Source organism: Aquila chrysaetos, chromosome 3 (assembly GCF_900496995.4).
Source record: "Aquila chrysaetos chrysaetos chromosome 3, bAquChr1.4, whole genome shotgun sequence".
NCBI classification, from domain to species: domain Eukaryota; kingdom Metazoa; phylum Chordata; class Aves; order Accipitriformes; family Accipitridae; genus Aquila; species Aquila chrysaetos.
Genome location: NC_044006.1, coordinates 50,279,523 through 50,297,574, shown reverse-complemented (window position 1 = coordinate 50,297,574; position 18,052 = coordinate 50,279,523). Strand labels below are relative to the sequence as shown.

Sequence of the window (18,052 nt, the reverse complement as noted above, 5' to 3'; positions counted from 1 at the left end):
AGGGTAGATAAATGGAATATATCTTAGAATCCTACAAAAAAGTCAGTGTTTGCCAAGTATAGACTGACACATAATGAGTTGTTGAGCTTTGCTGTATTGCTAAAATTCACAGTGGAAAGCTAGTTATTTTAAAAATGGGGTTTATGCTACTACTCTACATATCATCATGGAAAAAAAAGATAACTGATGCAGGAATTCTGAAATTTCAGTTCAACCTGGACTTGAAAGCATTAGTTGTAACAATGCATAACCTACTGGAAATAAAGTCTATGCTCCTCAATGTTTCAGTTTAAGTGAATATTTGAAATACTTTTCTTTATGGGACTTCATCAGTTGAGTAATTATCTTCATCTGAAGAAGGTAATAGTTTGTTCCCCCCCCCGCCCCTGCCGTGAAAAATGAAAGTTCCTGTATAAATCAGTTGTCAATATCTTCAGTAGAGAAAAATGTTGCCAACACTTGACACAATACTTAGCTCTCAGTGGATTTAGCATACTTCAGGAAAAGTTGGTAATATAGTAGGGTTTAAACATTGACTAGCATTTTTTTTAAAAGTTCTGCTGATGAAAAAAAGGACCCTGTAGTAAAGATACATAATTGGAAGACTTTGCTCAAGACTTCAGATAGTTAACTGTGTTAATGATCATCATCTTGCTTTAATGTTAATATTTAAATGCATTGAGTTCTTTCTCTTTCAATGCTGCCTCCCATGTAAACCTGTAGTGTCTAAACAATGGTTTAAGGCATTTTCAGGCAAGTAAAATAATATTTACATCTCATCATTGGAAGGGATACATCCACAGCAACTTGTCAGCCTGTGATTATCCCCTTTTCCTTTGTGTCACCATTTTTAGGGTGTAGGCAATTGCAAAATTAAAAGAATTGGAGATTAGACTGAAGGAAAATGGGTGTTTGTACTTAATGTAATTCTTACATTTCGAGTGTGTATTTACTTCTTCTCAAAAATCAGGTCGTTCTTCAGTTATGCTCTAATTTTTCCCCTCCTGATTTGACTCTGAAGTTCACCAACACTAATTTGTTTTATGACTGTTTTTGAATTGGAAATTAAATCCTAGAGCTTGAAAATAGCCGATGGGTACTGAAGGGGATCACAGTTGAGACTTCTGCAGTTTGGTTACCACACAGAGTATCATGATACAGTGTGTAATATCAATCCTTTTGAATGGCGAGTCAGTCTCTCCAACTCCTATTTTTCTGAAGCCAGGATCTCATCCATAGAGACACTCACCCAGGGTTGAAACTGAAATACACACTCTCTCAGGAACCCTTTCCTGCTGTCCCAGCTGTGTGGATATGGACTTAGGACCAGAGCTGTTCCCTTACATGGTCCCCTTGGACTGTCTGGTGATGCTGCTGCTCAGACTCTGTCTTTTGCTGTTAATAAGACAGAAGAGGGCATGTGGCTACTGGAAGTCTTATCTTTGGGAAGCAAACCCAGCAAGGCCAAGTGGGGCCATGCTGGGGAGTGCCCTCAGCCTGTTCTCTCTGGCCTTGTAATACTGCCTCTGCCCTGGTCCTCTTCATCTCTTTTGTGCACCTTCCCTGATCCTTTGGTATCTGTACCGCTTAGTAGCTGCTGCTGCTGTATCCTACCAAACTATTGACTATCACCCTTTTAAAAACAGATTAGCTTTCTCTGACAGAGGGACAAAAAAACCCCAAAACAAAACGCAGAAGATGTGGGTATCTATACTCAAGCGATAACTGTTTTCTGCACATATAATTTGTAAATAGGGATTAACCTAGCCAGTTGATGTTGGGTCAATGGAAGATAGTTTTGATGGAGAGTTTTCATTTTTTGTAGTGGTAGAGTAGATCTCTTAATTAGCTTTCCATATTAGATATTGCTGCTTTAGAGACAATATATACTTCCCAGGAGGTCATGAAACGGTACGAGCTTGGGTTTTGAAACCTTAATGCAAGATACTGTATTGGTTAGACTTTTTTATTCAGTGTTGCATGTGCCCTAACAATAAACAATTACAGAGATGTTGGTGTTTATAAGGATTTAACTTTCACTGCTGCTAGTGTTAAATTGAGGAGTAGCTGTTTGCAGTGGATATTGTTCTCTGAATCAAATACAAATGAGTGATTAACCTGGTTCTTATATGCTACTTGTTTTGCACAACCTGAAACTAGTTTTATCCAAACTCCACATTTTGTTTCCTCTTTAGGAAGAATGTCTCATATTTTGCTCATAAGAGTGGTTACTAAAAACAGAACGATAGCAGTTCATCATGGTTTCTGAATAATTTAAAATCCACTGTAGAATATTTTCTTCTCACTCTGCCTTGAGATAGTCTAAACTGGAATAATAATTTAAGTGTTCCATTCCTTTGAACAGTGCAAGTCACCTGTTTGAACAATGTTAGCTTCATCCTCCTTTCCTATAGTCTCACCATCAGGCATTAAGTAAGGAGATAAGTTGTAGACACAATTCTGAATTTCAGGAATTAACACTCATATTTAACTGGCTTGACTGATCATTGCAAGATCACTGGCATTCATACTACAAACTTGAAACTCATTTCTGTAGCTATATGAATTTTAATATTGTTTTAGTAAGTATAAATCTGTCTTTTGGGAATGTTTTCTGTAACAGTAACCACTCAGTTGTGAACGAATTAAATGTATGGCAAAATGGGTATTGTTATACCGTGTGCCTTTTAATCTCTGGTGTTTTGGTGTACAGTGCCTATTCTGGAGTTCTGATAGAAATGCTTTGTGAACGTTGGCTAGCTGGATTACCTGTATATCTACATTTTAAAAAAAGGCTTCATGGTTAGAAAAAACCTATACATTTTAATATAGGTGCTTAGGCTGCAGTACTAAAAAAAAAAATCAAAACTCTAATAATTTGTTGACATCTGTCAGCATTTGGAAATCAAACTGTGATTTGGAAATATTGTGTTTTTACCAGAAAACAAATTCTGGTTATTCAGTCCTCAGTCACTAGCTAATTCTGTTAATCCTAGTCTGCAGAAATTAGCCTGTAAATACAAAGCCCACTTCTTCAAAGTATGACATGTGGTCAGCCATTGGCTATTTGGGAGCGGATTACCTAAGCGCAGATACAAACACCCAGGTTTGTGAACATACAGCTTCCAGGGATAACAGTACAGTTGCTTTCATTAGATGAAGCGCTGTACCCATGCTGGATCAGAAATGGTGCTGGATAAACCTTGAAAATTTTGCACTGTGTTTCCAGAACTCAGGCCACTGAGACACACAGCGTGGAGGAGCCAGTGAGTGGCTCTACAAGACCTATGGGTCTCTGTCGGTATTTAACATGGTCTCACTACCGCTCCTTCTGCACGTCATGGCAGAGCTCACTAGCGCAGTAGGACTAGAAGATGCTGATGATTATAGCAGGTATCAGTGTGATGCAGTCTGTGCTCTGGAAGGGTTTGGTGAGTGCAGTTCTCACACATGGAGTCAGCTTAAATTCAGCGCCACATGTCAGCTAATTAGTCTTTCTGGAGTCTGGTGCCTTGGAAAGTACATTGCAAAACCCAAGCGGCTTTGCAGTGTTGACTCTATGCAGTTAGGTATTACACCTCCATATCCAGTATGTCATATATTATTCATAATCTTTCTGTTATACGTGATATCTTAACTTTCTGGTTTTCAGAGTAATGGAGAGTTGGCTTGCTCACTAAAAATTAAACCCAGATTTATGCTGAGTGTCCCGGAACAGACTTTGAACAGTGTGACTCTAAAAATATCAGCTAACTGCTGAAGAATGCAGAATAAAACTTAGGTTTACACAGTAGTTGGGAAGCTGCCAGGTTAAAGGAGAAGCTGTCTTCACAGAAGTAAATTTATGTTCAAGGTCTTAAAATTTTAATTCTTAACTGATAGCTGTGTTTGCTTAATTGTGGCAATTGATAGTGGAATACTCTTAGACATCCTTTCTCTCATACTCTGCTTTCTCTCATATTTCACCTTTTGTGGCTCCTTTGTTGTACCTGATGCCTTGCCCTGAATAATCATCTTTGCAATGTTTTCTTCCCCTACAAAGAAACCATAAAATAAATTTGGAATACTTGATGTTCTTTTCAAGGGGAACAAGAGAAAGTCCTAATCTGGAAGAGAAAAATTTCTCCTGGGCAAAAATATAGTTAACTCATGCTCGTTTAAAAGTAATGTGTATTTGAGAAACATCCATACAAGGAAGTGACCAGAGATACATAGTCAACTTCAGAGGTTGTCCACGCTGAAAGATCCAAACAACCTTTGGGCATTACTGTAGAAACAGAGACACTCATGCTTTCAAAGTCGTGTATTGAAGTGTGCAGTCTATATATTGTTTAAAATACTAATTTTGTGAAACTGTTGTGTACATCTACCTTAATTTCTTCCAAAGGCGGCACTAGCCTATTAAGATGATTGGAGTCTCATGATTTTATTTAGTGGTGTGTGTAACCTTTAATGTGAAGTTGGAGGATGCAGGGAAAACTTTAGATTGCAAGAATTACAGTAGAAACTCAGTTTGGCAGCCTTGAGAATAGGAATTACCAAGTCTGACAACTCAAAATCTCTGAGAAGCAGAAGAAAGGGGTGTGCTGGCACTGTATATACAATAAATGTTACCTGTTTTCTACAGCTATGCCTTTTTTAATCATGCAAATTTACATGCATATACAGCAAAAAAAAAAAAAATCCTATATAGAGGTATGGTCTAAAGTTCATAAATCTGGAGTAAAATTTCAGATTTCAGAAGGAAATCCTGTGAAAATTTGGATAAACAAGATTGCTCTGACTTGAATACAGAGAGAATCTCTTTTAATGAAAAATGTTAACACAATTGGAATCTTTCAAACGTCAGAAAAACTCAAGGATGTGATCTGATTGCATGGAAACTTACCTCAGAAAGGCTGCTAGGAATAAGCAGAGAGCCTGCAAGAAACAGGAGGAAGAACCGAGAAAAGAATGTCCTATTATCAATCAAAAAGTGAATCTTAGCTGAGAATTGTTAAAACACGAATGGACTTGGACTTTTCATGCTTGGAGACAGACAATAGAAAGATGCAAATAGAAAAATAAGGAAAAAGTAGTTGCAGCCGTTTGGTACCAAGAAAAAAGAGATTAAGGGTGATCTGAGACTGATTTGCTGGAATGTATGGTTTCAAAATCAACTCCAAGGAACAGTGGCAAAAATCTCAGAGGAAATAGCACAGATATTATTCAATGCTTTATGCTCACCAGGACAAAGTATAAGTAATCAACTCTCAATAAGGGCAGTGATTTTTAACCCAGGAAGATACAAAAAAATGAAATTTTAAGGGAGAGGGTAATTTGGAATTAGGAATTACCAAGACTCTGATAAATACAGATTGCATATTTTAATAAAGTCAATTCAGTGATCTCTGTTGCAGGATTCAAGATGTTCATGCTTACCTTCAACTTTCTAAGGCAATCTTTTGAATAGGAGGTGACACCATCTGAGAACAGATACCCGAGTTTAGCAGATACGATGCTGATGTTTTCAGAATGTGAAAAATGTTGAGTCCAGCTTTAAAGTACAGAGATATGTTGGTCTAACTTCAGCTATATGTGAAACTTCAGAAGAAATTCTAAGGGGTGGTGGAAAGCAAGGAGAAATGTTAAAGTGCAAAATGAGCTTTCCAAATTGTGTCATGCTAACCTGGTGGTTTTGATAAGTGAACTGATTTTCTAGACAGGAAGTAGATCTTATCTGCTTAGGCAAATTTTAAAATTATGGTGATGAAACTGTTGATGAATTTTGAGAGGTTTAATTAGTACGCAGGAAGATTATGCAAGAAGAGATGAAGGACCTTGGAAATTGAAGTAATAATTTTAAAAAGTGAGATTTAAAAGTAAAAAATCTTGATTTATGTATGTGAGGCTGTACTTGAACAGAATATGTTTTCCTCTAAGGGGGAGCATATAATTTGAAAATGCTGGAGGGTGGAGTTGGGTGGTGGTGGGATCTCTAAACTGCCAACATGAAGAGACTGAAAAAGTACTGGGCACAGGTCAGGTCTTGCACAAATGAGCAACCTGCTGCACAGGGGCCTGCTGAGACATCATCTGGGATACTGCACATGGTTTTGGTGCTCTGCAATTTAAGAAGGGTAAAATCAAATTGGAACAGACTCAGAGACAGACTACTAGGTTAGGAGTTTAACCATGTGATGATAAAAAAATCTACTCTCAATAAAACCACAATTGCTTTCTCTGAATCCAAGTGTGTGGTGAAGGGGATGGAGAGGTGGGAAGGAAGAACTGGAAGTTAGTGCTAGGATGTGAATGGGTAGATTGGTTTGACAATGTAAATGTTTATGTGGAAAACTATAAGGCGGCCTGAAACCATCAGGGCAAAAAAACCCCTTCTGGATTATTTTCCCAGTAGGAGTCATGGGGTAAAATACGCAGGTGCTGTAAGAATGAGTTTGTAATCTCTTTTTAAGTGATTATGTGTGTTTTGTTGAGAACTGGGCTCCTGATGTAGGAAGTTGTTTCTAGTCCTTTGTTTCCATGACTTAAGTGATAATGAAAAGATAATTTGTTTAATCAGCAAAGTTGGGCAGCCTGATTTAAGCAATCCGTTTTAATCTTGTTTTACGTTTCTATTTTTCAGTATTTTTTTCAGAAAAAAAGATTATTCTTGTTTAGTATAATTAGCTCTAGCTAGGAGAATGCTTTCTCTCGCTAATCATTGGTGATCATTATGACAGCATTGTATAGCCTACTGTGCATTGATTACAGTTCTTTGTGTATTTTGATTGTGAAAATGGTGAATCATGCCTTCTGATTTTTAAATTTTTTTTTATTCACAGTTATGTACAGCTGCATTTTGATGGAAAGTGGAATTAAAGGTGTACAAACCCCTCACTTTTCTACAACATTTTGTTAAATTTTAAGTATTATCATTATAACAACAACAAAAAAATCCCTTCAGAGTCATCAAGTTTATTCAACAAAGGTGGTATTATCTGTAGTTACTGAATTAACTACATGTTTATAATTTCCTTCAAAATTTTAATTATTAATACACTGGAAGAAAAAAACCAAACAGCTTTAGTGCTCTTTTTGGTTCCCAGTTCATTTCTCAATATTGGATAAATTTATCATTCAACAGATCTAAATAAACTAAATTGAAGAAAATTCTCTGTACCTGCAGAAGTGCACAATAGTTAATGGTTGGTTGTGTGTTTCAGTGTGCTCTTTTTCCCAAGTACTTAGCTTCTGATCTCAAATCAATTTTGTTTTAACTTCTAACAGTAGGAACATTTTTAAGGTACTTTATTAAATGATATTAAGTTTAGGTATTTGTGTAGTGTTTAAGTTTGAAGTAATAATGTTACAAAGAAAAATACCTCCTAAAAATGTGAAATACTTAATCTGAAAGGTTTGCAATTAGTGTTTTACCTACCTGGTGTCCTGTTAGAGTACAAATGTGTAGGTTACATCTGTTGAACAAAGCAGGCTTTTGTGTTATTAAATGCTTCATCTTTTGTATACTGGTCCTATACATGCCAGCAGTAATCTTTGTTAGAAGAATAACTTAATTTTAGAGACCTGAAACTTTCTTCCTTATAGTTTGTTTACTTTTCTGACTGAGATGAGAGCATTATTTCTATCTTGATCTCTGACGATAATGTTGATTTTAAACGGGAGTTTTGCTGTGAACAAAGTCTGACTTCTGAAAGATATGCACAGTCACATTTTACTTGACCTGTAGTTGGGTGGAATAGGGACATGAGGCAGAGACTGTGTTTCTACATACATGCATAGGCAACTCAAGATTTTGAGAGTCAGCTGTAGGTCCAATGAAATTCATATGCCTAATCAGATTCATCCATCTGTCCCTCTTCCTCTGGGTATGTATAGCCTAGCTCTGAGCACTGCACCTTCCTGTGCAGTTAGGCAAGTAGAGCTGTATGTCCTTGAAGAGTCATGTATAAAACCTCCCTGATGGAAGGAAATGCCTTGATCTACCTGTTGGATTCAGTGACTAATCAGAAGACCAGTTCCCTTTCTAGGTGGCTTTGTCATGGCTATAAAAGATAACTCAATATAGTTGATTCCCAAAACCTGTACTGTGGGTCTTTGTCTACAATTTTCCTTTGAAAGATCAAGCTGGTTTTGTTTCTTTTGTTTTCCCAGTATAGGCTACCTCTTGTATTGATAGACTTGTTGTTTCATGCAGTTCAGTTTGAATTCTCCTAAGCCTCATCAGGTACAAAACCGAATTTTCCCTGACTACCAAACTGTAAAATGACCTATGTGGAAGACTGGCTCCCCTCTTTTTTTTTTTTTTTTTTTTTTTTCCTTTCTTTTTTTCTTTCTTCCTCCCCTGAAGAATCTTGGATGTAGAAAGCACATCATTCATGGACCTGGATCTCTGAAAAGATCTCAGATCTCATGAAGTGGACTGCTTTCTGCTTGTTCAGTTTGGTTGTTGGAGCCTTGGTTAGATTATGGTGCTGTTCTGTGCCTTTGGTTGGTTTGACGTTACGGATAATGAAAAGAAATTAGGGTGGATTGTCTCAGTCTGTTTGGAACAGTTACTTCAGAATGTCATCCCCCTTCATTTTTAGTCATCATCTGTCTTGCTTTCTAAAAATAGAAACTTGGAAATAATTTCTGAAGTTGGTACAACTGAATCAAAACCAGTGTGGTGCACATAATGAAGACAGACGTTTTACGGAGCTGAACATACAGTATTTTTAGAGATGTATGAAAAGGTAACTTAAAATGACTGTGTCTTACTATATCCTCTTAGAAATATCTTTTTGGTAGCAAAACACTGTACTGCATTTTAAGTGTTTGAAAAAGCTAGTATGTTGCTTTGTTTTAAGCTACTAAAGAGATTAAGCTTGTTTAATTTGAAATTATAGAAGAAAGAGTGCAATAACTTCATATTTTTTCTGCTTAATTACATATTATGGTGTTGTGGGTTTTAAGTTGCTATTTAAAATCCTATTTTCTGTTATTTTCTATGAACAGTACGTGTCAAACAGTGTGCTCTTTGTTGTTCTGTACCACTCTGAACTGTTAATGCAGTCATTCCGCCGGTTTGCAGATTGGGTCAGAAACAAAAGTCCATCAGTCACTGGCAACTGGGAGATGTCTTTTGAGCCAGTAGATCTATCTTGTGGAGTAAAACTTCTAGGGACCCCAGATCCCTCATTAATCTTTTTCTTAAGAGATTTTGGCTCCAGTTACAAGAGGAAAGCCTTCTTGAGAATGAAGATGGAAATATCTTTTGGAGTGGCCTCTAAATCCCCATTATTCAATCTTTTTCCTCCCAAAGTCATAGAGACAAATTCTGCAAATAAATATGCACTGATTTGTCCATCTGCCTACATAACTGGAGCAGGAAAGACCAGTCAAATATACATTCAGGAATCAGTACAGTATCACTATATACTCACTTAAAAAAACAAACAAAAAGGCAAAAAACCCCTTGACCAGACTCCTCAGAGACTGTGCCTCCTCTTGTGTCTGAAAGTCTACTTTTGTAGTACTCTAGGAATCATTGTTCGAAGCAAGCAAGAGCAGAGGTATCCCTTTTCATGCTTGTAGAAGGTGTAACAGAAGAGGGGATTTTTGACTAGACCTGTGTGGAGCAGCCGCTGCTGTGGTAACCATGACCTAAGTGTTGGGCCATCATTCTTGGTCGCTGTGGGTCAGCATTCCTTAATACTCAGCTTTCCATTTCTAGCTGATGATTTCTCATGCTGCGTTCCCATGTACTTCATTCATACAGGTACTTCTGAATCATTGGGTTTGTAGATTGTTGTAAATTTGTTGTCGTCTGTAGTAGGAATATCTTAGAAATACCCGATACTCCTTCGTAATGTTATATCAAGTCTCTGCATCTCCTTTGAGGCAGACTACTTGAACTCTGACTTTGGGGCTCTTGAGAAGAGTCTTAAGCAGACCAAAGTGAGTCCTTCCAAGAGTCTTTAGTATTTTTGGAAAAAATTCTTTTGAAGTTATTCATTTCCGTGGTAAAATCTGAAATTCTTTAGGAATGGATAAGACCTAAGCTTGGGACTCATTTCACTAGTAGCTCTTCTGAAGGTGAACCAGAAGGTTCTGCAGAGTGCTAGCAACTGAACTGAAGAGAAGCAACATTTTGTGAAACTTTATTGTGGAATTTAGTACTGATATTTCATGGTGTCATGACTTGGCTGTCTCAGGTAAATAGTTTAAGTTAGTAGGTGAACTTTCAAGAAAAAATCAAGATACTACTGCAAGAATGTTGTCTAGCGTTTTGGCATGAAAGTGTCACAGTTAGCTGACATCGATAATGAGATGACAGTATTAATAGTCCTAGTTTTAGGGAAGAATTAATTTTATTTTTATTTAATGTTTTTCACTCGAGAGGAATCTGTGTCATTTGAGAAGTTCTTAGGATAATTTTAGTCTTTTTAAGCTGGATATATCCATGCAAGGATGTGAGCGGAAAAGTTTTGGCCAAATTTGAACTGCATCTGCTAATTGCTGAAAAAGAGATGGGAAGAAAAGATGCTGACAGATGAGCTCTGGTAGATTTAGCAGAAGGAGTTTTTATAATGGTACCAATGCTAGCTGTCAATCTTGCTCTTCTGCTGCAGGTGATTTTCCTCACTGCACGCATGGCAGAAAGCATTATTTAAGCTAAAATGGACTGCGAACATGTGCAGGTTAGCTGCCTCTGTGTTGGACAGGAAGGCAATCTTTTCATTTTAGAGCTGTAGCAGATGGTTTTATTTGAGCCCTATGTCCTTTTCAAAAGAGCTGTCATGTGTTAGTCTCTTACTAAATTACATTTTGCTGGCAGAGAAATGGAAACCTTTTTTCAGTCAGTCTAGGTGGTATAACTAGAATTCTTTTGGCTCTCAATGCAGCATGCAGAACCATAATTTCATGATTTCATGCAGTTTATTTTAGTTGATTCCTGCTGGGAGGCAAGATCATGCCAAATTTCACCAGCTGTAGTATTCAGGTAGACCCTTGTGTCATTTTGCGTAACATCATTTATAACTAGAAATGTGTAGCAATAGCCATTATATATGTGCCATTAAAACTTGTGGCATATTTTAAATAACACATGAGGTATTTTGCCTTCCTATGAGCATACATCTTGCTTTTGTAATTTCGAGCTAACTTTTTCAAGTAATGTCATGCTGCTTAAGTGCTGTGTTCCTAACTTTACTTGTTCAGTCTGTAATTTTAGAAATTTTTGAATATTGATGAAGCTTTTCTGAATGCTGAAGTCTGTTGGCTAACTTCAGGAGCTGTTGAAGTGCTTCAGGTATCAGATGGTACTTGCTGGATTTTTTTTTTTTTTTTTTTTTCTTTTTGGCTTCTGTGAGAAAGCTGGAGCATGAGGTTTCCATCCGGAGAAAGTCTTAGGACTGGAGAAGGATATTCATGATAGTAGCATCAGAATCCCATTGGTAATTAAAGTTTGGGGAGAAGTGAAAGTTCTATAGTAGCTCCCTAGAGTAGCAGGAAGACAGACTTATAATGAGGTGAGAAAAAGCAAAATTAAGAAAGGAATAGTGAGAACAGTTTTAATATTTAGAAAACAATTTAAGCTGATCCGAGCCACCAGTGTTGTGGTCCAGTTCAACGCTGCTCTCCGTGGTATCCTGTCATCTTTAAGTACGTTACTGTACAAGACAGTTTGTCAAATGCTAATTTGTAGAAGTTCCTTCAAATTTCATGCTTACAGATCCCTTCTCCTTTATTTTTTATGATCTAAGGATATATCATAAAAGGATGAGAGCTGAAACTGTTATTGAACAGACCTCAGCGCTGCTGCAGCCCTGTTCCTTATGGCTCTCCTGTGGTTGTTTCTGCCCATTATATTATGCCAGCTCTGCCTATAACGGGGAAACCCATGTATTTATGACTTTTTGAGCGTACATTTTAGCTTTCTTTATGTTTAACTCAGTGAATCACTTCACTAGGTGGGTTCACGCATCTGTGCATGCCATCTCAAAGTAGATGGAAGGAACGCAGACAACAATGGAATAGGGTTGGCATTAAATTAGTGTTAACTTGGATTGGTTTATGCAGTTGAGAAGTAGTTTGTTTCCTGTAATTCAAAGAAACACTGAAGAGTAGTAGGGACTTATGAGACTGCATCTTGAACTTTCCTTCTCCTGGCTTTAGGGTTTGACGTCCTGCAGTCCACTTCCAAGATTACCATTGAAAAATATAAATGTAGTAACTTTTGGTGGTGTTTGTTTCCGTTCAGTTGTAATGCAGTTATGTGAGTTATTAATGATGGGATTGCTGTTGCCTTTCCTCTGGGTGTAGAATAAGACACAGACCGTAGTTCATTCTCTGGTTGTGTATATTTTAGTTGTGTTTTGGGCTTGTGTTTTCTTGGTTTTTTCGCAGCAAGACTTTTAAATGTAAAGTTTGCAAAGGTATGCTTAGTCCTTATTTCCTCGTCTTCAGACATTGTCTTGCCAGTTTGTCTTCGCGTGGTCTCTAACTTGTTTTAAAAGTTTTTTTTTTTTTTAGAACACACTTAACTACTTACATATTTAACAAATTCCTGATAGTTTTTTGCATGTAATATGTATCAATGAACAGAGCTTTTGGAGAAATTTTCAAAACTGAGGCTACTTGAGAGAGTAGTGTAGTGCCATAGCATGACAGTGAAGGTTGGAAGAAGGCTTTGTAGGTATGCACCCTTTAGGTACACTTGTGTTTCAGTGCAAATGTAAATACTGGTTTCATGTTTAAAATTTGTCACCTTTATTTTGCATTTCAGGCTTCTTTACTTTTAATAGTTCAAAAATCTTTCTTAAAATGCAAATTTGTCACAATTGGAATCCTATGAGGATAGATCTGTTTGAAATTGTAGGGATTTGATTTACAGATAAGGCAGTCAAAACAACGGTATTATACAAAGGCAGCATGATATACTATCATGCTTTAAATTCACAGCATTATTTAGAAGTCTTCACCTAAACTAAGTAGCTAATGAAGTGTTTCAGCAGCTCTACATTTCTTTAAAATGGTCTGTTTTAACATTATCACGTTCATACATCATACTATAAGCATGCTGTATTAGTGCAAGCTATACCCTAATCATTGTGCTGAATGCTGTATAAAACATTGATGATGGAGTCTGCCTTTGAGATCCAGCAATTCTAGATGATATACAAAGAGAAAATGCATGTGGAGGTCAGTGGCCATGTTTGGGCTCGAAGTGTGCTAGCAGGTCTGCTTTCAAGTTCTGAGCAGTGAGTAGAGTTTTGGTGGGTCAGATCAGTGCATAGCATGTGACTAACTTGAAAGTAATCTCACTTGCAAAATTCTTGTAGTAGGGGTGAGCAAAATAGACAGTAGCTATAATGTAGGGCTTAGGTTGGCTTATGTGAAGTCTAGCAAACGAGTATATGAAGTAATTTTGCCTAGAGGACAAAGCAAGATGATCCAGAGAGCATGCTGTAAAACTGTTCTTTCCCACGTCAATCTCATGAATCACCCTGCTCTCTGCTTTCCAAATGAAATGCAGGAAAAAGTGTTCCATGATCTAGGTGTATGGGGAGAGAAGTACAGGGAGGAGTCAAAGATTGCAGGCGCTGTGATGAGTGAAGACAAACATGGTAGCTGCCTTGACCTGAGCTGTGTCAGAGGGAAATACACAGTCAGATGCTTTCAGCTTGCTAAGGCCTGTATTGGGATCTTGTAAATAATATGGAATGACATACGTGAGAGCAAGAAGTCAGATATGCATCTTCTTAAGAATCATAATTTTTGTCATGATACCTGTTCTAGTATTTAGAAAGCTAAGCAAGCTGACTTAAAAAACAAAACACAGTAACCCAATACTGATACTATATTTTCTATTTCTATGTGTCTGGCTTTCCTGAGTTGCGTCATCGCTGTATTTAAATTTGCTTGATTTTTTTTGTTGATGAAAATATGTCACATAAGTAGCCCAGTTCTTTGCAGATATGAACACTGTAAGCGTTGTTGTTTTTTGTAACTGTTAAGTTCCCCCTTTTGTATTTTTTTTTTTCTCCTTTGTCTGATGTTATTTGCTTTGATGTGATGGCATTCTTTTCAGCTTGGCATTTAGGCAAAGGTTTCTGATGTGTCCTTGCCATTGTGTGTCATAGCTAGCTTTTAACATTTCACATCAAATTTAGCCTGACTTTTTTGTTGATTTTGTTCTGGTTTTCTACAGTGGACAGGCCAAAATCCCAGCAAATCAGAACTTCTGGTACCATAAGGCGAACTTCTTCTTTGGACACAATAACAGGACCTTACCTCACAGGACAGTGGCCACGTGATCCCCACGTACACTACCCTTCATGTATGAAAGATAAATCTACTCAGGTAAAAGCTGTAAAACAAGACAACAGAGATGTTTCGTGTAATTGATGTCTTCCTGGTAATACTTCTGTCACCTGCTCTGGAATCTTAGCTCAACTTAATTCTGAAGAAATGTGGATTCACTTAATTTATTATAAATTTGAAGCCCTAAAAATAGGTTACAGTGGTGGTTTTTTAATCAGTGTCAATTCAGTAACATGGGTATGCGACAGATAATATTTTTATGCTTTTAGAAAACAGTTGTTAAAAATAATTTTCTGTATGTGGGCAGATCTATTCAGGCTAAATAAGCAGATTTCAATCTCAGCCTTGTATCTGGTTTATTTTGAAGCTGCTATAGGCAAAATTGTGCTGAGTGGTACTTGAAAAAAGATTTCATAATAGTAGTGGCTGACAAACTAAAGATTTTAATAAATCTGTGGGTCTCAAAAAGTGTATTTGTGGGGGGGGCGTGGGGAGGAGAAGGAGAGCGGTTACTGTTGAGAAGAATTGATCAGTTTGTCACTAGAGGGGAAATCAAGAACAGGAAGCTGGGAGTGAGCATGCAGTATGGTCTTGAGATGTCCCCTCTGCTGCTTAGTAGTAAGAAAGACAAATAAAAATGCTCTGTGAAAGAGTTGTCTCTTGAAGCCAGACATCAGAACAAGAGCCTGACCACCAGCTACAAAGGGAAGGCTACTGAGATTATTTATGGCCTGATACCCTTGGATCCTCCTCAGGGCTCTGTCCTTAGCAGGAACCTCTGGCAGGTAGGCTCCTGTGGCATTCATAGTGCTCTGGTGCTCTTTGGCTAGAAAAGTGAACATTGTTTCTTGCCTGATTCCTCCTCATGCTGGAGCTTGTTGTCCACAAAGATGATCACTATCAAACAGGTAAAAATATATATAAAATTCTAAAAAACCCAAATTACTAGCAAAGAAGTTGCATTATTGTTTTTTCAGTAGTGTTATTAGAGTATGGAGTAAGTCATCTGAGTTTGTGTTCTGAACTAAATTGGAAACTAGAAGAAACTATCTATCTTTGGTTGTATTTTCAATCTACACGCTGTGTAGTTAAATCAGTTTTCTATCTCTTGTGCCATGATTCTGGTCCATTGTTATCATGGGTGTCCTGCTAAGCAAAATGGTACTTCTGACATCCTACCTTTTGCTTATAACTCTCTTTTGCCATTAAGAATTGTTTTTAATGGAAGCTGTCACAATGCATGATACCTTTAAAATATCAAGGATTTTTCTGTCATAACTTCACTTGAGGGCGTATAGGTTTTGGTTTCTACTGACTTGCAACATACTCGTCACCCATTCTGCCACCATTGCTTAGAGCAAACGCAGCAGCTCTTTAAATTGATTCCGGGTTTTAGTCTTTTGTGTAATACTGAATTTCTTAGGACAAGTTAGAATGTAAAAATAATTTTCCACATGCAACGCCGGAAGCCCTCTGATGGGGGAAGGATAAGTGTAGAATGCTTAGAAAAGAAAAAAGATCTGTCTATATGTTCCAGAAATCCTATTTAATGAATTAGGGAATCTGATGATTAAAATTGTTTAAGGAAACTTCCACAAACTGTGGTGGGACCTTTAAGAAAATGCTGTCCTTATGTCCTATGCATTCATTTTGAAACCAGCCACCTAGTTTTAGCAAAAAAGAAGCAGCAGCAGTCGTCTTTACTGTCATGAAAGATCTACCTAAAAAGCTCTTCATCCTGGATTTCCAAGGTGCCTTCCTTTTGCAATACTATGCCTTGAAAGTCTTTATGTTTTGAAACTATAATTTCCATTCAGGAGAGTTTTTGATAGCATGCTTTGTACTTACTGTATTTCTTAACCCCTCTTTTAAAACATATATCCATATCAAACTTCGCAAATACCCTTATGAATAGAAAATTTAGAATATTTAAACATTCACAAACAAGCCTTTTCACTAGTTACAGAAAAGAGAAACAAACTTGTTCTATAAATATTTGAACTCCAAGCATTTGGCAGTAAAATTGCTTTCCTAGTGAGCTCAAGTAAGTGTTTAGGTTATTTGACCTGTTGGCTGCCACCCTTTGCCTCATTCAGAAACAAAGCTCAGGGAGGAAAAAAAAAAAGAAAAAAAGTTGTTTTACCTTTTCAGCATAATCAAATGTATCAGAGAGGAAAGGCAGTACTGTTGTTGCTACAAGCTGTAGTATTACTTCAAAGGCATAAGGGCAGGGAGGTTTTGTGGTTTGGATTTGTGTGGATATCTTCTAACAAGGAATTATATTAACTGTCTTTTTATTCAAATTATGCAAAAATCAAGCATTTAGCAGTGTTTAAGTTAGGTTGAAAAACGTGTGTCTTGAGTACTCAGGAGTATCTGAATATGTAAAATATAACAGGCGCAGTGATTGGCACAGCAAATTCCAGGTTGTTTTTTTTTAAATAAAATGTTCACTGGGGAGACTTGTAGATCATCATAAAATACTGACTTAGTTATGTTTTGGTTGTGTGAGGTTGTTTTGTTGTTTGAGCTCTGTGTAGTTTGAAGTGTATCTAATTTCAAGAACTAAGGATGAGTTCCAAGTTGTTGATAGGATGCATGCATGGCAAATTAAGTTAAATTAAATTAAAACCTTGCTCTTTGCCTGAGTACCAACACAAGTACTTCTACTACTTCATGTCTGTTGGCTAGGTAACAGTTTAGCTCATGGGAGTTCATATAGTTTATAGTAGCTAAAAATAATAGTGCTTGGTAGTTTAGCAGAGTGGAAGATGGTAACAAACAAAATAAATAAAAAGATAACAAAAATCAATAAACCATTTTTTTTGTATGAGCATGTTTCACTGGAGAATAAATTATCTCGTTTTAATTCTGAAGTCATGAACAATACTGTCAGTATAACTTCCATTGTAGGTGGAATAATCATTTCTCTTTCAAGGGTACTTTTTGTCCCTAATTAAACATTAATTTAAAATCCAGATTTTGTGCAGTTTCATGAAGGTGGTGATTATGGCTCTTCCAGGTTTCTTAGAATTATTTTATGTAAAAAAAAAAAAAAAAAAAAAAAGTCAGATTCTGGTCTCCACTGTGAACCTTTAATGAGTGTTATTCCAAGTCCTTGTTTCCCACTTAAGTTCTTTGAACCTGTGTAGTGCTCATGAATAAAATGTTTCTTCTTTCTCCAAAATTAAACCAGGATTTTTAAAAATGAATTCAGTAATACCTTATTCTTTAGAGGAAACAATGTTGTTTGTTTGTTTTAGTTTCTGTTGCATCCTGGAGAATAGTAACTATAGTTCATGTTTCTGTGTCCCTCTTACCCACCTCAAGTGTTTTGACTGAAAACACTGAAGAGAAGTGAAGTTGTTATGTTTGCTTTTGGAAAAATATACTATGATGCTACGCATTGTGACATTTATACAGTTCCATATTTCTCAGAATTCTGCATGCATTTATGTTCGTGTGTGTATGTGTGCATGTGCATATGACTAGCTGATCTTTAAGGAGCAGCAAGTTTTGGATAATCAAAGGTACACCATTTTATTCAGAAATGCAGGGAAACTTACTATTATAGGAAGTTTTTATAGGTGTTGATATACTTTGTGGTCCCCTTCCTGAGTGCCTCCACTGTCCTACTCCCCTCTCCTTTTCAGTAAATTTGAACTTTTCATTAAGGCCATTTAAAACTCAGTATAGCTTCCTTCCCCATTTTTTCAGTCTCTGTTGGGAGCACTGATGGAACAAT

At 36.9% G+C, this 18,052-nt stretch overlaps 1 protein-coding gene across 2 annotated transcripts in view; it reads left to right on the top strand.

Annotated features, from left to right (window-relative positions):
• GLCCI1 (glucocorticoid induced 1) overlaps positions 1-18,052 on the top strand; it is a 58,089-nt gene that overhangs the window by 6,248 nt on the left and 33,789 nt on the right. For both annotated transcript variants that reach the window (XM_030009031.1, XM_030009032.2), the window contains exon 2: positions 14,195-14,346. In XM_030009031.1, the coding sequence (XP_029864891.1) occupies positions 14,195-14,346 (152 nt within the window). The remainder of the gene's footprint in view (positions 1-14,194; positions 14,347-18,052) is intronic.